At 37.5% G+C, this 21,379-nt stretch overlaps 1 protein-coding gene across 3 annotated transcripts in view; it reads left to right on the forward strand.

The window, feature by feature from the left end:
* Nucleotides 1-21,379, forward strand: part of CEP95 (centrosomal protein 95) — a 42,335-nt gene that overhangs the window by 2,313 nt on the left and 18,643 nt on the right. The window contains exons 3-11 of one of the 3 annotated variants that reach the window (XM_004432664.3): nt 273-380; nt 3,162-3,272; nt 7,436-7,541; nt 9,694-9,809; nt 12,884-13,015; nt 13,976-14,169; nt 15,733-15,845; nt 16,025-16,154; nt 16,775-16,928. In XM_004432664.3, the coding sequence (XP_004432721.1) occupies nt 273-380; nt 3,162-3,272; nt 7,436-7,541; nt 9,694-9,809; nt 12,884-13,015; nt 13,976-14,169; nt 15,733-15,845; nt 16,025-16,154; nt 16,775-16,928 (1,164 nt within the window). The remainder of the gene's footprint in view (nt 1-272; nt 381-3,161; nt 3,273-7,435; nt 7,542-9,693; nt 9,810-12,883; nt 13,016-13,975; nt 14,170-15,732; nt 15,846-16,024; nt 16,155-16,774; nt 16,929-21,379) is intronic. The other 2 variants (XM_087441429.1, XM_087441428.1) reach the window with 2 other exon arrangements.

Genomic DNA, 21,379 nt, shown 5'->3' on the forward strand with positions numbered 1-21,379 from the left:
CCTCTCTATCTTCCTTTAGCATGGTGCTCATTGTAGAGCACGTTCATATATATTTTGGTTGAATAAATATTCAGTCAATAATTATTCAACCAGTAAAGATTCTACTGTGTGCAATTCAGGCTCTGTTAACTTTATTTGTACTTTATAGCCTGTTCTGTTTGGGCAGAGCTTAGTTTTGTAGCAGTGGAGCTTACTCACAAGCCTGGTCAGAGACAGATAGGTGAAAACTTGGCCCCTCATAGATGCAAAATTATGTGGCTTTTTTCCCACAGACCTCATAGCTATTCCTAGGAGTCAAGAGGATGACGCTCACAATGTACAAGCAATAATTGATTCATTGGCCTTGGATTACCTGCAGGTCAGCTTGTCTCATATAACAGGTTGGTATATACTTAGCTATCAGATAATTTTGCATTTTACTTAAAATAATTTGTTAGGTAGAACCCCAGACATTGTTTAATTAACAAATGAGTAAGCTTATGAAATAGACTAACCAGCAAGACTGAGCCAAGACAATTGACTGGTGTAGTTAAGTCAGCCATCCTTGAGAGCTTTTCCAGAAGAGTCAGACATTGAGTTTGTGATGGCTCTGGGTCTGAGATGTAAGTATCCTAGCTGGTAATTTGAGGTATGTTTTGTTGTTCTTTTGTTATTTTAAAGCTACCATCCTGCTTGTTTGTAGTAGCTAAAAATTAGAAATACCTAAATGTCCATTATTAGGGACAGGTTAAATAAATTATGATAGCTCATTACAGGGAACTACTCTGCAGCTGTGAAAGATGATTGATGATGCTCCTTAGGTACAATGTTTCACGTTAGTGGAACAATCTCCACTATATATTGTGTGAGAAAAATGGGGTGCAGTTACAATGATAATGTGCAGAGTATGCTACTATTCCTAAAAACAAAGGTGGGGAGAATATATATGCAGTTGATTGCATACAGAAGAACTCGTTAGAAGCATATGCAAGAAACCTGTAATACTGAATGCCTCCAATAAGGGGAACTTCAGGTTTGCAGAACAAGGGTTGGATGAGACTTTTTGTTGTATACCTTTTGCCCTTTTTCAATTTTGAACTGTGTGAATATATTACCTATTCAAAATAAAACTGTAAATTGTTTTGAATCTTTTTCCAAAACAAAGTGTACCATGCTTGTATTCTAAAGCCAAACGTCCCAAGTATATTTATAAGTCCCTATATTTATAGATAGAAAATGAGGATTATTCCAGTAAATTATTTCAAGCTAATGAACAGAGGGAATCTTGGGGACTTGAAACTATACTTAAATCATTGAGAGGTTTATATTGTTGATCTATTCTTTGACAGTAGTTAAAGGAGATAAATGTTAATCAGGATAGGTCATTTACATCTCTTAATTTGATATTGACAAGAACAAATTTTTGCAAAAATACTTGGTCTTAAGTTTTTGAGAGCAGTTTTAGGTGAGTAAATGTTGTAAATTAGTTTGGAGATAATTCATTTTGAGAGATAATCCCAGGGTTTCCCTATTCTTTTGCAATTTGGAATTGCCCTATCACCCAAGTAGGGCAATTTCTGGTGTTTGTGCTTTATAAACATACTATAGCAAGGTGTGTCTGCTTATAGAACTTTTTAATGCAAAGCTGCCCTTGACAACTCACCCCATGAAAAGTTGCAAAACTGCTTACCTCCTCCAGGAGACTGCAAAACAGCTTTTACTCCTTGTGTTCTGTTTAAAGCAGTTTCTCCTACACCATAAATCACTGCATTCTGGCAGGCAGTCTTAGTTGCTGGGGTGGCAGAGTATGGTCCCCATCCTGGAAACTGAGAAGTCTTGAATATGCCCTTGGGGTATACTTGTGTACCTTATTAAGCCAGAAAAACACAGTGCTTGAAACCAAGATTTCTGTTTGGTTGTTCTAAACAGAAAAAAACTATCAAACGTTGTCCATCTTTACTAGTAGTATTGTAAAACGTCAGATTTCTAGTTTAGGTTTGTTTTGCATCACGACTGAAGTCATGAATGACTGGATTCTCCCAAATATGAAATTTCCACTCTGCCTCTCCCATACTAGTTTGAACTTATGAGAATGCCAGGCATGATCTCCCAAAGGACACCCTGAGTGTCTCAAGAGTTAAGTTCGTCCGTACCTGATATTGATCGGAGTCCATTTTAGGTGAGGTTAAACATGTCAAGTTTCCATGCTTTTGCCAGCCCCTTTCTTGTCAACATTTCAACTTAACATTTATTAAAAATCTTTTATGCTAGGTACTGTGCTAGGGACTGTTTAAAGGTTAACTTCTGGGTATAAAGTGGATTTGGTGGGAGATGAGGCTGGAGAGGATGGGGTGAGGTGAGATTAAAAAGAGTTTATATGCAGGGAGCCATGAATGATTTTTAATTTAAAAAACGTGGTATGATCTATGCAAAGTAAATAGGACTTAACAGATAGAAAAAAATAAGAATTCCTGATGAACATACCCCAACAAGTTTGCTTGGTTTGTTTTTATATTACTTGGCTGATATTATCTTCAGAACAAACCACTAATAAAACAGTATTCTCTCTTGCTATTTTTTTTTTCACCAGCCTAGTAAAATTCCACTTAGCTGCTTTGTATTTTGGTATAAAGCCTACTAGAGGATGTTTTCTTACGTCCACTTATTTTGCTTCTTGATAAAGAAAGGAATATGCCAATGAATTATCGAATACCATATTCAAGACTACCGCTTTTGTTTCTTTAGGTATAATCAAGCATCAGGAAATGATGTTTTTAATATTTATAATATCATTTTTTCTCCTGGGTTGGTTTATAATCCTTGTATCTTGAACACTATTTTCACAGTGATATATCCATTTCAAAATTATGAGGCTTTCGATTTCTTGGTTAAATTTTTTTTTTATTGATGTTTTAATAGTTTATAACATTGTGAAATTTTGGGTTGTACATTTTTGTTTGACCATCACCATATATATGTCTCCCTTCACCCCTTGTGCCCACCCGCACCCCCATTGCTCCTGGTAACCACAATACAGTTTTCTCTGTCCATGTGTTGGTTTATATTCCACATATGAGTGAGATCATACAGTGTTTGTCTTTCTCTTTCTGCCTTACTTCACTTAACATAATACCCTCCAGGTCTTGGTTAAATTTTTTAATAGCTCTGTATTCTGTATTCAGGAGAAAATATAGTGAAAGGAGATAAGGAATCTATTAAGAATCTCCTGGAAATATTTGATGGGTTGTTGGAGTATCTCACAGAACACATCAGTGAAACATCTCACGAGAAAAGTAAGTTTAAGAATAGAAATTTGCTGGGCCGGCCCTGTGGCGTAATGGTTAAGTGCACACACTCCGCTGCTGGTGGCTCGGGTTCAGATCCCGGCGCGCACCGACGCACCACTTGTCAGGCTGTGCTGTGGTGGCATCCCACATAAAGTGGAGGAAGATCAGCACGGATGTTAGCTCAGGGCGAGTCTTCCTCAGCGAAAAGAGGAGGATTGGTGTGGATGTTAGCTCAGGGCTGATCCTCCTCACCAAAAAAAAAGGAATAGAAATTTTGTTTGGTTTCTATTTCATGGTGTGTCCCTTTTTGCCTGTTATCTTTTTGCCTGTTTTTCTTCATTGGAATTAGAATCACCAATACAGTAAATGTGATAAATTTAACTGTAAGTTAAGTTTCAATTCTTACTGTTACAGGTGGTTGAAAACTCGGTCCTAGACTGCCATCATGTCCTTTGTCAACTTGGATGTTGCTTATAAATTACTTTAAAGCTAATCTATAGGGCCGGCCCCGTGGCTTAGCGGTTAAGTGTGCGCGCTCAGCTGCTGGCGGCCCAGGTTCGGATCCCGGGCGCACACTGACACACTGCTTCTCCGGCCATGCTGGGGCCGCGTCCCACATACAGCAACTAGAAGGACGTGCAGCTGTGACACACTACTATCTACTGGGGCTTTGGGGGAAAAAAATAAATTAATTAAAAAAATTAAAAATAAAAAAATAAAGCTAATCTATAATAGAAAGCTAAATTCTGGATAAAATTGCTTATCGTCCTATTATTGAATGAAATTCTTTAGTCCAAAATTGCCTATGAAAGAACTGACATTTTTGTTACAAATTTGAATGTTGCTGAGGCATCAGCAGGAAGAATTGGTGAGTTTCTGTCTTCAGCATACACTTGGGTTTGTGACAGCCTGAATATTTTTTTTGGCCTTAAGCAAACTCCTGTTGCCAATCTTCCTCTTTTTGCTTGAGGAAGATTGTCCCTGAGCTAACATCTGTGCCAGTCTTCCTCTATTTTTGTGTGGTTTGCCACCACAGCATGGCTTGATGAGTGGTGCATAGGTCCACGCCCAGGATTCGAACCCTGGGCCACCAAAGCAGAGCACATGAACTTAACCACTACGCCACTGGGCCGGCCCCCTGAATATTTTTTGTTTTACTCTTTGAGTAACCCAGTTCCCCAAACTGTGGCAATTTATTGTGTGAAATTTTGATTGTATGTTTTTTTATAATTATTATAAAAATCAATATTGCCATATTATTTTCCAAAAAGGTTATGTTTATTTAAACTGAATCAGCAGTGTGTAAGAGCTATTTATAATCTTTGGCTCAATAAATCTCATTTCTAGGGATTTATCCTAAGGAAATAATACAAAAGAAAAGTGCTTGAAGGTCTTCATTATAAAGTTATTTATCATTGCAAAGAAAAAAGAAAGAACTTGCATGTCTTGGGCCGGCCCCGTGGCTTAGCGCTTGAGTGCGCGCGCTCCACTGCTGGCGGCCCGGGTTCGGATCCCGGGCGCGCACCGACGCACCGCTTCTCTGGCCATGCTGAGGCCGTGTCCCACATACAGCAACTGGAAGGATGTGCAGCTATGACATACAACTATCTACTGGGGCTTTGGGGGGAAAAAAATAAATAAATAAAATCTTTAAAAAAAAAAAAGAACTTCTATGTCTTAACAATATGAGATTAGTTAAGTAAATAATGCTGTATGTCGTGGTTGGAATAATATATGATATGTTTAAGAATGGGTTTACTATTGTAAAGTTATCCAAAAAAAGTTTTCAGCAGCAGTACCAGTTAACATAAATTCTAGTACAAATGGGGCCGGCCCGGTGGCTTAGCGGTTGGGTGCGTGCGCTCCGCTGCTGGCGGCCCGGGTTCGGATCCTGGGCGCGCACCGGAGCACCGCTTCTCCGGCCATGCTGAGGCCGCGTCCCACATACAGCAACTGGAAGGATGTGCAGCTATGACATGCAACTATCTGCTGGGGCTTTGGGGGAAAAAAAATAAAAATTATAAAAAAAAAAAAAAAATTCTAGTACAAATGAAGACAAAAAATTGGGGTAGGCTCATCATTTGCGATTCTCACATTATTGATGGTGAGACCTATGCTGTGATTATAACATTTGAAATTAGTCTTAAACTCTTCAGAGATAATTTTATACCTTTTATCCTTGTTGCTAAAAAGATTTAAAAGCATGTGTAATTAAGGCCTGAAAGGAAAGATTGAAAGACACACCATGTAGAATATTTCTTTTTTTATTTCAAGAACTTTTGAGTGTTGAGTATTTTGAGTGTTTAATAATATGTTAAATACCAGCCTAGGTACTCTGGGATGATTCAGAGCTGTATACCATGTTTATACTCAAGTTAGGGAGATGGCCATAAATACATAGAATAAAAGCATTATAGGAGAATTGGTGGAGAGTGAATAACATGTGAAACTCACTGGATTCAAGGATACAGAAGGTATTTCGATGCTCTGTGGCTTTTTAGTCATTTTAGCAGCAAGATTAAGAGGTAGAAAACTACCTTTAAGTAAAGAGATTTATTAATTTGAAATATTATAACGACAGCAGCAGTTTTTACAATATAGTGCTTGATTGCAGGTAGGGGAGGGATGATAGTGGCCTGGCTGAGGATAGGGCAGTGAAGATGGAGAGAGGAGGACAGAACTGAGACATACTCATGTGTGAGTCTGGTAATAGTGAAATGTGGAGGAGAGGACCTTCCCAGGTCAGTAGTATGTGGTGAGCTTAGTGCTGCTAGGAGGGAGTTGTTTAGATGGGGCGTCCCATAGGTGGTGGTACTTTAGATGGACAGTGTTTTCTAAAGTCTGATTCTCACCATTGCATGTCCAAGTTCATATGGCAGTGTTACCTAGAGCTGATCAGATTCTTCAAAATGCCAATTAATAATGAGAAATAAATCTTTATTATCACTAGTCACGTCAGGTGTGCAGAGCAGCTTCTTCCTGATACCTGAGCTCGCATTATCACTTACCACTGAAGAACAAGAGATTTGAAGGCAGACCATGGGCTCAGTGCTAAGTTCTGCCCCTCGCTGTGTGGCTGAAGCTCTCTGAGCCTCAGTTTTCTCATCTAAAATTCTTTCATGGTTGTAGTAAAGATTAAGTAAGTAGACGTGCATAAATAGTTTAGCACCGAGCCTAGCTCAGAGTAAATGCACAGTAAATGTTAACTAGTGTTATTAAAATATTGCTTGCTGGATACTGAAATAGAAAAAAATGAAAGTGGATGTTTGAACAGGGAATCTCTAGAAATGAGGGTGGGAATATCCAGAGGGGGAGATCTGAATCATAGGAAGTTTCACTCACATTGCTTCTGAAATCACTCTCGTAGTGATTTCATTGATACCTCCTAGTGATACCATTGGTGAAAGTGTATTCCTCGGGTATGTTGGGGTAGAAAAAGGTTGATAGTCCTTAGGAAAATTTCATCCAAGCATTGATGTGGTCTGACTCTTGGTTAAGCTAGGGCCTGATTGTCTTGGAGCTTGAGGTAGGCTGACACAGTCATATTTTTCTGAAGCCACACCCTAGTCATCTTGCCTCAGACATTCCTTAAAAATAGAGAGGTATAAAGAATAATAAATGAAGCTACCACCTTGCTTAAAAAAATAAATCATTGCTGATACAACTGTAGACCCTGCTTTTAAAGCAGTACTTGTGTTCTTTATTACCCAGGTAATACATGCTCATTACAGGTGACGATTTGGTTCTTTCTAATTTTACATTCACAAGAACCCAGTTTACTAGGAGGAGCTGAGAGTGCCTTACTGTCCTTATCTCTACCCACCCCCTGTATAGAAATAGTAGTATTAACTAGTGGTCTCTTCTGGGAGGAGTGGAGGGCGCTGAGCAGCCTAAGGCTGTGCAGGGGCAGGGGTAGCACTCAGAGCCCACAGCGAGTGGCTCCTAGCCAGCAGCCGATGGGGGGGTGACTCTCTGCCCCAGAGCCTGCCCTGTGTGCAAAATGACTTGGGGACATGGCCTAGCTGGGAGGAGATGCTGATGTCCTAGTGAGTCATGGCAAGGGGCTGATTTTAAATGAAACATTCTGAACTCCCCCCCCCCCCAAAAAAAAAGAAATAGTAGTATTAACTTGGGTGGTGGTGGTGGTGGTTTTTATCTATCCTGAACAGGTGAAACTGGACAGGGTGTTCAAGAATCCAGTCGAGGAGAACCTTTGGAAGAGCCGGAAAGTACCCAAGAATCGAAATCATCATGGAAAAGAGTTTCTTTTGGGAGGTAGTGCTCAATGTCTGTGAATTTAATCAACAAGTTATGCTTTTCCTTCTACTGAGAATTAAAATTGCACACAATATACCAGAATGATGGCAAAAAAACAAAGCTACTGTGAAAATTTTACCAACTTCTCATATTTTAAACCTCCTGGAGGGAGTTTTAAGAACTTTGAACTATATATAATACTTAATTCTCAGCATTAACCACCTACTCATTTTTTAAGCACCTACATATTTTTTGATTTTTCCCTTGATTATCAAAGTAGTTTATATTCCTTGCGGAAAACTTGGAAAGTATGGGAGAAATAAAAAAGAAGCAGGAAACAAAAAAGATGAAATCTGCCATTCAGAACTAAACAACTGCTTGTTAACATTTTGTTGTACTTTAGTCTTTTTTACTGTTTTTTCTGTTTTGGATTTAGTCATATTGTCTATATAATTTTGTCTCCTGCATTTTTTTTTTTTTTTTTAAAGATTTTATTTATTTATTTTTTCCCCCCAAAGCCCCAGTAGATAGTTGTATGTCACAGCTGCACATCCTTCTAGTTGCTGTATGTGGGACGCGGCCTCAGCATGGCCGGAGAAGCAGTGCGTCGGTGCGCGCCCGGGATGCGAACCCGGGCCGCCAGCAGCGGAGCGCGTGCACTTAACTGCTAAGCCACGGGGCCGGCCCTGTCTCCTGCATTTTAAGATTTAACACATCACGGGCCGGCCCCATGGCTTAGCGGTTAAGTGCGCGCGCTCCGCTGCTGGCGGCCCTGGTTCGGATCCCGGGCGCGCACCGACGCAACACTTTTCTGGCCATGCTGAGGCCGTGTCCCACATACAGCAACTGGAAGGATGTGCAGCTATGACATACAACTATCTACTGGGGCTTTGGGGGGAAAAATAAATAAATAAAAATTATTAAAAAGAAAAAAAAGAGTTTAACAACTTGGGAAAAGACTTGATGTGTTAAATCTTTTTTGTTAAACTCTTTATAATCATTCTAATCACTGTGTAGTGTGTATAACATGCCATTGATATGGATGCATCATAATTTACTAAACCACTCCTCTAAAGTAGGTCTGTTTTTTATACTTTTTTTTTTTTAAATGTGATATATACCTTTGTTGATTTTCACCTCTTCTCCCATATCTTTAAGCTACATTTCAAAGTCAAAGAGTATGAATGTTATAAGGCTATTGAAAGTTGCCAAATTGAGGAGGCCAGCCCTGTGGCGTAGTGGTTATGTTTGGGTGCCCCGCTTCAGCGGCCCAGGGTTCACAAGTTCGGATCCCGGGCGTGGACCCATGCACCGCTTGTCAAGCCATGCTCTGGCCACGTCCCATATAAAGTAGAGGAAGATGGGCACGGATATTAGCCCAGGGCCAATCTTCCTCAGCAAAAAGAGGAGTATTGGCAACGAGTATTAGCTCAGGGCTAATCTTCTTCACACACACACAAAAAAAGTTGCCAGACTGCTTTCCAAAAATGCCGTTACTGTTTATACACCCACAAACAGTATAAAAAGTGCTAGGTTACTGCACTTTCATGAACCAGTATTATTGACCAATATCAGAGTTTTCATAGACAAAAATATAACGTTGTTACAGGTTTGATTGTACTTCTGCTAACCAGAGGTTGAATATGATGCTATCACTTTCTTTTAAATACCTGATTCTCAGTTTTTTTATGGAGTTTGTCATGGTTTGAAAAGCACAGGCAATGCCTTCTTGTTTAGGTAGAGTACATTATGGAAAACATGTCTTAAAGGAGACCATCACAAGATGAATTTCTTTATTTTCATCACTAGGTTTTTAAAAAGGTAACAAAAGTGCAAAAGTGAAACAATACAAGGATATTTAATGGAAAATTAATGCCCTACCCATCCTGCCCTCCACTCCCACACCCCTAGAGTAACCAGTGTTTTATTGTTCTCAGTGTGTATTCTCCTATACATTTAATCCTTGACATTTTATACACAGCTGTTTCCACCATACATATGTCAGTCAAAACAGATAAGCAGCAAGAAGTGATAAGCAGCAGAGGGGAGTGTCTTTCCCTTTTTCTGCGCATAGCGATGAGCAATCTGAACACCCACAGGCAGGCTACTTGAAGCAGCTCTCGGGATGTTTATGGGCCGGGCCCCTGAGTAAATGAGGGAACTCTTTCAGGTGCTCCTTATCGTCTGAGGTGTTGGGCCCCTCTTGGGATGGAGATGAAGCAGAATCCACCGGTGAAATAATTAGACTCGGAGACACAGCACACACCTTTTCTCTAAGGAGTAATGGTGAGTAGTTAAACTTTAAATATCAGTTATTGTTATTCAACATACAACTATGAAAATGTAAATAGTTATACTTAGGAGTATTTAAAGTTGAGAAGAATAGAGAGAGCCCTAACTGGACATCAGAATTGAAGTTCCAGAATACCACCATTACCCACTAAATATAAACAGTTACTGGAAATCAGTCAGGTGGGAGTCACAGGCACATGGGCAAATGGGTGGATGCAAGTTTGCCATGTATTATGTGGGACTTGTGTAGACTTAACAGTCTAGTCACACTCAGGTACCCCTTAAGTGTAGTTTCCTGAATTGGATGACTCACTTTTTTCATGGTTTCAACCAACAAGTATGTACATCCAGTGGCAATTTTTCTCCTAGGCTTCAGGCTACATTTCTAATAGTGTCCTGCTTATATACACAGTAAACTTGAATATCTTTCAGGCCCATCTTGAGCCTCTCACCTTGCCCTCCTTGAACCATCCCATTCCCTGTCCTGCCCACCTTGGTTGCCATGTTCTTCTCTGGCATCATATTGTTTTTTCTGCTGAGATGCTCTTCATTCCTTTCTCTTTCTGGCAAACTCTCCCTACAAAGCCCAGCCTCCTCCAACTGCTTCAGACTCTGAGGCTCTTTATTGCTGCCGTGTAGCCTTCTTACCTTATTTTGGTAACACCATTCTCACATTGTGTAGTAACTTTGAGTTTGTTATGGAAATTGTGAGTTCCAGGGACAGTAGCCACATTATAGTCATTAAGCAAATATTTATTTAGTGGTTTCCCTGTGCAAGGCGGTGGTGATAACAGTGGTAAACAAAACAGACACAAGTCCCTTCATAGAGCTTACGTTCTACTTGTGGAAGCAGCCAGTAAATAAGACAAATAAGCAAAATATGTAGTAAAATTATTCATCTTAGTATTCCAAAACTTAGCAAAACACCAGGCCCAAAATAAGTATTTTTTTTAAAGGAAGAACAGGAATACTAGAGTGGAATTAAGTACATTAAATTGGGATTCAAGTGGCCTGCATTCTCATCCAGACTCTGCTACTGGCTGTGTAACTTTGGACAAAGCCCTTATTTTTTCTGAGCCCTAGTTTCTTCAAGTGTGAATTTAGAGAATTTAACTAAACCATCTCTGAAATCCCTTTCAGCATTAATACTCTGATTCCAAGGAGTTGTCACTGCATTGCAAGGAATTATGTTCAAAGAACCTAAGTCTGGAAGGTCAGACAGTAGACCAAAGATATGTACTTCCCACTGGGATGGGCAAAGTAACAGAATGACCAGAGTCGAGTGTAGGTAATACAAGAGTGTTTCTTGAAGGAAGAGAGTCAGATGGATTGACAGAAGATTGAAGGGATGGTTATTTTAGAAATGGTGTTCTGTGATAGCAAGTGCCATGTAGAAAGGTTGCACCTGCATAAAGTGAATTACTTGTTTTCAGATTTTACCTATTTAGATTATAATGCATTAAGGCAAAGGAGAAAAGGTTGAGAGAAAAGCCAGGCTGAGGTTTGATGTCATAAAGGGCTTATGGTAACTTCCTTTTATATTTGGATTTAAGTCATCAGATAACTGTCATCATACACATTCATAGGCATCTAATTTAGGCTTCAATTCCTGGACTATAAATATTTTTTTTTGAGGTAGCATTGACATATAACATTATATTAATTTCAAGTGTACAACCTAATGATTCTATATTTGTATATATTGCAAAATGATCACCACAGTAAATCACCACACAATTACAATTTTTTGTTCTTGTGATGAGAACTTTTAAGATCTTTTAAGATCAACTAACTTAACAGCTTTCAAATATACCATATAGTAGTAACTATAGTCACCATACTGTACATTACATCCCTATGACTTATTTATTTTATAACTGGAAGTTTGTACCTTTTGACCACCTTCACCTATTTTTTCTTTTTTGTAAATGAAATGTTATGCATTTATTATGTAGATACTTATATAATCGAAATTTTATTAATGCTTACAGTAGAGAAGTTTAGGGACTTTGCAATAATAAAACAATATGTCCTAAAACAACCTAAAGATTATGGAGAGATATTTGAGTGTGTAACTTTTAATATGACAAATTAAAAGTTTCAGATGTTAACTAAGCATAAGATTTTAAGAGAAATTCCATCAAAAAGAAAGCATATGAGGGCTGGCCCCGTGGCTTAGCGGTTAAGTGCGCACGCTCCGCTGCTGGCGGCCCGGGTTCGGATCCCGTGCGTGCACTGACGCACCGCTTCTCCGGCCATGCTGAGGCCGCGTTGCACATACAGCAACCTGAAGGATGTGCAGCTGTGACATACAACTATCTACTGGGGCTTTGGGGGAAAAATAAATAAATAAAATTAAAAAAAAAAAAAAGAAAGTATATGAGACGGTCATTCAAGAAACTGAAGAAAAAAATGGACCCAGGTAAAAATGAATTAGCTTGGGGTCAAACTGATGACAAATTCAGTATCAGGTATCAGTATCAGGTGGACCAAGTTATGAATTTTGAACATTAGATCTTAGATGGTCTTCATGTGAAATATGAAGTTATGGAGGGAGATTCACATATTTAAAACATTGCGATGTGAAAATGGTGATATCGCAATGGATTGTGGAAAAGGAGTGCACAAAAAAGTATTTTAATATAGCTTTCTATGTAATAACATCATAAAGCTGATTCAAAATATTAAACATTCAAAAATTAGAGAAATAAAACAATTTGACCTACAAGTCTTTGATTTTGGTACCAGCCAAGATCCCTAGCTTAGAGCTATACCCATGCAACTGTCAGTGTTTCTACAACTCTGGCACCCATTTTTCTAAAGCAAAGTAGTGAAACATTGTGTAAAACTTTGCTTTTAAGTTGTATAAATGATTCTGAGCTATAGAACTACATCTTGCTATCTGATACTTATTTTAGAGTAATTGGTATTTTGAGCAGTCAGACCAACATAGTTCTATATTATGTCATGCCTGAGATTTTTATCCTCTGGGGACAGAACTCTTGGCTTTTAGTATTGCTTTTTATTCAGCAATAAAAAAATTTTACCTTGAATATTTTGTTTTCTAGGTACGCAAGGTCCTAACGAAATGCATTCTAAAAAAGCCTCAACTGTACTGTGTTCTAAATCACACGAAGAAGTGTTGAACCCCCCCTCATCTTGTTTTTTGTCCAAGAGTAGGACATCCTTTGTTGAAGACAGTGAGTAGTAACGTGTGATTCGTTCTTGAGACTATTGCTATGAGTTGGAGACAGTAGTTAGTTCCTGGGACAATTGCGTTTTTGCTTTTGTTGCTCTGCGTTTTACATGATTCTTTTTGGTTTTACATGATCTTGTTTGTAAATGTTTGCTATTAATTATGAGCTCTGATTTCTTTTTAAGATGGTCTTTGGTCACGTGCTTTGCATCCACTGTTTTATTATCTAAATCCTCTCTCAAACCAAGACTTTAGGACAATAAGAGTCTTTGATACATTAGTGTATCTGTTGGTGGCCTTCACATTATTAGTGAATGACAGAATATAGTAACTTGAAAAATATTATCATCTCTGGAAGTTTCATATGGTTAGTATTATATAAAATCATGGTTAAAAGCTAACTAGTTTCATAACATGTGGATGAACCATAATTTACATAGCTATTCTTCAAGCCATTTAAGTTTTTAGTAATTTTTTGTTATTTTTAAATAACTTTTCAGGGAATATTTTTATGATAATAACATTAAAATTATATTCTTCCCGATTTAATTAGGTCCCCACTTGTTTGCTGGGATGAGTTCCTGATTTAATTGTTTTTCTGTGTGTACTTTTTTTTTTTAATAATTTTATTTATTTTTTATTTTTTCCCCAAAGCCCCAGTAGATAGTTGTTTGTCATAGCTGCACATCCTTCTAGTTGCTGTATGTGGGACACGGCCTCAGCATGGCTGGAGAAGCGGTGTATCAGTGCATGCCCAGGATCCGAACCCGGGCCCCCAGCAGCGGAGCGTGTGCACTTAACCGCTAAGCCACAGGGCCGGCCCATGTGTGTACTTTTTTAAAAAATCCTGTTTAAGTTATATTTCTAAGTAGTATGTATGAACATATTTATATAGGTATGTATATATAAAATGATTTATTTCTTAGAGTTTCATCTTAATGTCTACTTTAATTTGTCCAACTAGGGGAAATTCCTTCTGTGGATATGATTCCAAGTGCTAGGAAGCTAGGGGAGCCTATCCAATCAGCTATTCCGTTACATCCACCCTACCACCCTTCAGAGCCTCGAGCACCCTGCCCCATAGGAAAAGAATACTTGCGTTCAAGTCATTGCTCCCCTGCCATGAATTCTACTGGAGAGGGCACAGCATTTTCTGTGGTAGGTGGAAAAGCTTGCTTTCAATTGAATAGAAGACTATAGATTTAAAGAGGTCTCTGCCAGAATAGTAGTCAGGGACACTGCACTAATCAGAGCACTGTACTTCTTAAAATTTACGTTTGCGTACACCTGCATGTTCTTATTCTTGGAAGATAGGAGCAGGATGAATGTATAAAAAGGGAAATAGTTAAGAGCCAACACATATTGAGTCTTTATTTTGTGCCAGGCACAGTTCTAGCTACTTGACAGATATTGAATAATTTACTCATCATAACAGCTCTGGAGTAGGTACTATTTTTATTTCCCATGGGGAAGTTGATATGCAAAGGTTAAGGATCTTATCTGAGGTCACACAGCAATTGTAGAGTCAGGATTTGAACTCAGGCATTCTAGCATCAGAACCCATATTTTATGTCCCGAATTAAATAATTTAAAATTTTAAAAATATAAGAAAGTGTGAAAAATAACCTTTCATCCATGTTCCTATTATCCAGCATCAACTACTATTAATATCTTGACCTACTTGTTTCCACTGCTTTCTTTGAAAAAAGAAAATCCCTTTTTATACAGTCATCCTGTCCCTATCTTCCTAGAAACAAGAACAGGCAGGTATATGCAAAGGGTGAATTTATAAACAATGATACATTCTCGTTAATGAACATTCAAACGAGAGAAAGTACAAAGATGAAGTAAGCATCATTAGCATTAGGTGGCCATCATTCTAAACATTTTATGCATCTTTTCAGATAGGAAAGTAGATGGATAAAAAGAGAAAAAAGGGATCATAAGATAATGGTTAATTTGGAGGAAGCTTAGGGGGAGATGGTAGAAGGGCTTCTGAGTTGCTGGTAATATTCCATTTGTTGACCTAAGTGTCAGTTAAGTGGGAATGTTAATTTTGAAATAATTCGTGAGCAGGACACTTAAACTTCAATAAAAAAAGTTTTTAAAAATGTGATTATATTATAGTTATTTACTGACAAATATTAAATTTAATTTCACTTTAATGGAAAAAAAGATACTGAAGTGAAATTGAAGAGATTCTTAAGCATCTACTGTTTCTTCACCACAAGAAATATTTTCTGTAAGATTCCCTCTAAGGTTAAGAAATAAGTTGTTAAAAATGTTAAGAGTTTATATTCATGTTTTTGGAGGTTTTGTCTTTAACTGTTTCAGTTTGGAGAGTTTCTGTTGACTTCTTGATATGAAAGATAATGATTTAATACTTTTGACTTGTGATTTGATCATTTTTTTCATTGTCCAGGTGTAGTTGTAACCCCTGAATTTTTGTACTTGAGAATACCTCACCTGCCTTTATATTTGAGTGGCATCCTGAGCCACACTTTGTTTTTTCCTCTAAGTTTATAGACATTGCTTCATTTCTTTGGCATTGGGGATCAATAGAGTATTTTGACAAATGTGTTTTTAAAAAAGCAAAACATGGAGAATAAAGGAACCTAGCTTTGTGCCACAGGCCCTCGCTTCCCCCCACACCACGAATGTTCTTAATTTTGTATGTCTTCTTTGTAGTTTTTCAAATCAACTCTCTTCTGTTTTTAATAGGAATCAGATGATAAAGTTTTCTTGACTTCCAAGTTACCTAAAGATAGCAAACAGGAAATGTGTCCAGCTCAGGTCCAGGGCCCTAGGACACGGAAGCTTCCCAAAGGAAAAAGGTAACATTACTGCAGGCTTCAATGTTTGCAGTCTGTTTGCAAAGGGAGTTAAGAGTTAGGGCTATACTCTCCAAACTTAGCTGTGAAGACCAGTATGAAATATTTGTTAAAGCACATTATTTTGAACTAAGTAATGTACACTTGGCAACTTAAATGTCACATGGTCGCTTTTATTACAGGTATGAGAACAGAGCTGCAGGCTCATCCTGGGATTCACCTTTCTCCCAGAGGCCAAGAAAGAGGTTAACAGAACGAGAATTATGTGCAGTATCAGAGAAACTCTCTCAGCGGCTCTCTGAACTAGATTGGGCAAGTCTTGTTTTTTATCAATGTTGAGATTGCTATCGTTGGTGAGCATTTAAGTGATCTTCCTATTGAAGGTGAAAGCTAAGCTAAGGTACTGGAAAATTAGTTGTGTCTTAGTTACTGGGCAAATGTTCCATAAATCATGCAGGTAGGACATAGGATGAGAGATGATCTCCTAGCCTTTAATGATATAACCAAATTTGGTACAGATTAATCCAAATTTTTATTGAATTCTGATGAAAACTACATCATTTAGCATAAATGATTACATTAAACCATTTATCTTTAGATACATCTATATAGTTTCTCTTTGTTACTAAAGATAGATTTGGTATAAAATTAGATGGATCTGTGATTCTCAGAAAATTCTCAGACAGTTTGGGGGTGTCATTGAATAAATGTACTAAATCCCTATGTGACTTATTCTAAAGTTTATTGAAACTGAATAGTCCATAGCACTGATATATACACCCTTTAGAAACTAAACATGCATAAACATCTGAAAACTTGTTATTGGTGCCTAATTATCAGAGGAAGCTTTTTAAAAGTTCTGTCTGTCTGCTCCTTCCAACTTGCATTCTGCTGAAATCAATGAAAGATGTTGAAAAAATTTTTCTCGATAGATGTTAAGAAGTGCCCTGGGTGATCGAATTAAAGAAAAGACTGACTATGAAGAAGAGAATATTGGAAACGAAGAGCTGGAGCGTGGAAATGATGAGACACTGTCTCAGCACAGTGACAGCATTGTGGAGTGTGGGCCGAAGAAGCGAAGGCCAGGTACCTATCCCAGAGAGGCCAGGATGAGGACATCTCAGGGAACCAATTAGGCACTTCCATCTACTTATAATGACTGGCTTTCTCATTTTAATATTTCAGAAATATATAAAAGGATCTAAAATAATATCAGATACCTGTATCTTCACCATCTAGAAGTAACAGATGCTAACAGTTATGTTTGCCTTATACCTCTTGGGTTTAAGAAATAAGAGTTGATATCCCTTCTGTCCTCCCCGCAGTCCGTTCTTTTTTCCTCTCTCGAAGAAACTACTCTCAAAGTTGGTATGTTTTTTTCTTATCCCTGTTTTTATATATTTTTTATTTTTTTACAGTTTTATTGAGACATAATTAACATTGTATTTGTTTAAGGTGTACAGTATAATGATTTGATATATGTATATTTAGCAAAATGATTACCACAATAAGTTTAGTTAATATCTATCACTTCACATAGTTATAGATTTTTTTTCTTGTGATGGTAACTTTTAAGATCTATTCTCTTAGCAACTTTCAAATATACAATACAGTATTGTTAACTATACTCACCATGCTATACATTACATCCCTAGAACTTACTTATTTTATAACTGGAAGTTTGTACCTTTTGACCACCTTCATACGTTTCGCCCACCCCCCACCTCTGGCAACCACAAATCTGTCCTCTGTATCTATGAGTTTGTTTTTTTTAGATTCTACATGTAAGTGAGATCATACAGTATTTGTCTTTCTCTGTCTGACTTATTTCGCTTAGCATAATGCCCATCCATGTTATTGCAAATGGCAGGATTCCCTTTTTTTATGGCTGAATAATATTCCATTATGTGTATATATACCACATTTTCATTATCCATTCAGCTGTTGATGGACACAGGTTGTTTCCATATCTTGGCTATTGTAAATAATGCTGCAGTCAACATGGGGGTGCAGATATCTTTTTGAGGTAGTAATTTCATTTCACTTTTGGATATATACCCATAAGTGGAATTGCCGGGTCATATGGTAGTTTTATTTTTAATTTATTTTTGTTTTTTTGTGTTTAGGAAACATTTCTTTTTTTATTTATTTGTTTTTTATTTATTTCTTTTTTATTGAGATCATAATCGTTTATAACATTGTGTAATTTTGGGTGTACATTATTATTTATCAATTTCTGTTTAGACTTCACTGTGCATACCACTAGTAGTCTAATTTTTGTCTGTCACCATACATATGTGCCCCTTTACCCTTTTCACCCACCCCCCAGCCTGTTGCCCTCTGGTAACCACTAATCTGTTCTCTCTATTCATGTATTTGTTTATCTTCCACATATGAGTGAAATCATGCAGTATTTGTCTTTCTCTATCTGGCTTATTTCACTTAACATCATACTCTCAGGGACCATCCACATTGTTGCAAATGGGACGATTTTGTCTTTTTTATGGCTGATTAGTATTCTATTGGGTGTATATATATATATATATATACACACCACATCTTCTTTATCCATTCATCCATAGAAGGGCACTTGGGTTGCTTCCACATCTTGGCTATTGTGAATAATGCTACAGTGAACATAGGGGTGCATAAATCTCTTTGGATTGTTGATTTCAAGTTCTTTGGATAAATACCCAGTAGTGGGATAGCTGGATTGTATGGTATTTCTATTTTTAATATTTTGAGAAATCTCCATACTGTTTTCCATAGTGGCCGCACCAGGTTGCATTCCCACCAGCAGTGCATGAAGGTTCCCTTTTCTCCATATCCTCTCCAACATTTGTTATTTTCTGTCTTGGTAATTATAGCCATTCTGACTGGTGTAAGGTGATATCTCATTGTAGTTTTGATTTGCATTTCCCTAATAATTAGTGATGTTGAACATCTTTTCATCTGTCTGTTGGCTATCTGTATATCTTCTTTGGAAAAATGTCTGTTCATATCCTTTGCCCATTTTTTGATCGGGTTGTTTGTTGTTGAGTTGTATTAGTTCTTTATATATTTTGGAAATTAGCCCCTTGTCAGATACATGATTTGCAAATATTCTCTTCCAGTTTGGTGGGTTGTCTTTTTGTTTTGTTCATGGTTTCTTTTGCTTTGCAGAGCTTTTTAGTCTGACGTAGTCCAGTCCCATTGTTTGTTATTTCTTTGGTTTCCCTTGCCTGAGTAGACATGGTATTGAAAAGATGCTGCTAAATAAGACCAGTATCAAGCAGTGTACTGCCTATATTTTCTTCTAGGAGTTTTATGGTTTCAGGTCTTACATTCAAGTCTTTAATCCATTTTGAGTTAATTTTTGTGTATGGTGTAAGATAATGGTCTACTTTCATTCTTTTGCATGTGGCTGTCCAGTTTTTCAAACACCATTTATTGAAGAGACTTTCCTTTCTCCATTGTATGTTCTTGGCTCCTTTGTCAAAGATTAACTGTCCATAGATGTGTGGTTTTATTTCTGGGCTTTCAATTCTGTTCCATTGATCTGTGTGTCTGTTTTTGTGCCAGTACTCTGCTGTTTTGATTACCATAGCTTTGTAGTATATTTTGAAGTCAGGTATTATGATGCCCCCAGCTTGGTTCTTTTTTCTCAGGATTGCTTTGGCTATTTGAGGTCTTTTGTTGTACCATATCAATTTTAGGATTCTTTGTTCTATTTCCTTGAAGAATGTCATTGGGATTGCATTGAATCTGTAGATTGCTTTAGGTAGTATGAACATTTTAATTATGTTTATTCTTCCAACCCATGAGCATGGAATATCTTTCCATTTCTTTATGTCTTCTTCAGTTTCTTTCATTAATGTCTTATAGTTTTCAGTGTATAGGTCTTTCACCTCTTTGGTTAAGTTTATTCCTAGATATTATATTCTTTTTGTTGTGATTGTAAATAGGCTTATATTCTTAAGGGACTTCTCTTTCTGTTAGTTCATTGTCAGTGTATAGAAAAGCAACTGATTTTTGTAAATTGATTTTATACTCTGCAACTTTGCTGTAGTTGTTGATTATTTATAATAGTTTTCTGATGGATTCTTTGGGGTTTTCTATATATAGAATCATGTCATCTGCAAACAGCGAGAGTTTCACTTGTTTCTTTCCGAGTTGGATTCCTTTTATTTCTTTTTCTTACCTAATTTCTCTGGCCAAAACCTCCAGTACTGTGTTGAATAGGAGTGGCAAGAGTGGGCACCCTTGTCTTGTTCCTGTTCTCAGAAGGATGGCTTTCAGTTTTTCACCATTGAGTATGATGTTGGCTGTGGGTTTGTCATATGGTCTGTATTATGTTGAGGTACTTTCCTTCTATACCCATTTTATTATTATTATTATTTTTTTGGTGAGGAATATTGGACTTGAGCTAACATCTGTTGCCAATCTTCCTCTTTTTGCTGAGGAAGATTGGCTCTGAGCTAACATCTGTGCCCATTTCCTCTATTTTGTATGTGGGGCACCACCACAGCATGGCTTGATGAGCAGTGCGTGGGTCCACACCCGAGATCTGAACCTGTGAACCCCAGGCTGCCAAAGCGGAGTGCGCAAACTTAACCACTATGCCTCCAGGCTGGCCCTAGAGTTTTTATCATAAATGGATGTTGGATCTTGTCAGAAGCTTTCTCTGCATCTATTGAGATGATCATGTGACTTTTATTCCTCATTTTGTTAATATGGTGTATCACATTGATTGATTTGTGGATGTTGAACCATCCCTGCATCTCTGGAATAAATCCCACTTGATCGTGGTGTATGATCCTTTTAATGTATTGCTGTATTTGGTTTGCCAATATTTTGTTGAGGATTTTTGCATCTATGTTCATCAGTGATATTGGCCTGTAATTTTCCTTCTTTGTATTATCCTTGCCTAGTTTTGTGTTGACCTCATAGAATGAGTTAGGAAGCATTCCATCTTCTTCAATTTTTTAGAATAGCTTGAGGAGGATGGGTATTAAATCTTCTTTGAATGTTTGGTAGAATTCTCTAGAGAAGCCATCTGGTCCTAGACTTTTGTTTTTTTGGGAGGTTTTTGATTACTGTTTCAGTCTCTTGTGATTGGTCTATTCAGATTGTCTATTTCTTCTTGATTCAGTTGTGGGATGTTTTATGAGTTTAAGAATTTATCATTTCTTCTAGGTTATCCAGTTTGTGGGCATATAGTTTTTCATAGTATTCTCTTATAATCCCTTGTATTTCTGTGGTATCTGTTGTAACTTCTCCTCTTTCATTTCTAATTTTATTTATTTGAGCCTTCTCTCTTTTTTTCTTGGTAAGTCCGGCCTAAGGGTTTGTCAATTTTGTTGATCTTCTCAAAGAACCAGCTCTTAGTTTCACTGATCCTTTCTACTATTTTTTGAGTCTCTACTTCATTTATTTCTGCTCTAATCTTTATTATTTCCCTCCTTCTGCTAACTTTTGGCTTTATTTGTTGTTCTTTTTCTAGTTTGGTTAGGTACAGTTTAAGATTACTTAAGAAATTTTTTGTTGAGGTGGGCCTG

Source organism: Ceratotherium simum, chromosome 16, assembly GCF_057802395.1.
Source record: "Ceratotherium simum simum isolate JZ-2026a chromosome 16, ASM5780239v1, whole genome shotgun sequence".
Taxonomy (NCBI): Eukaryota; Metazoa; Chordata; class Mammalia; order Perissodactyla; family Rhinocerotidae; genus Ceratotherium; species Ceratotherium simum.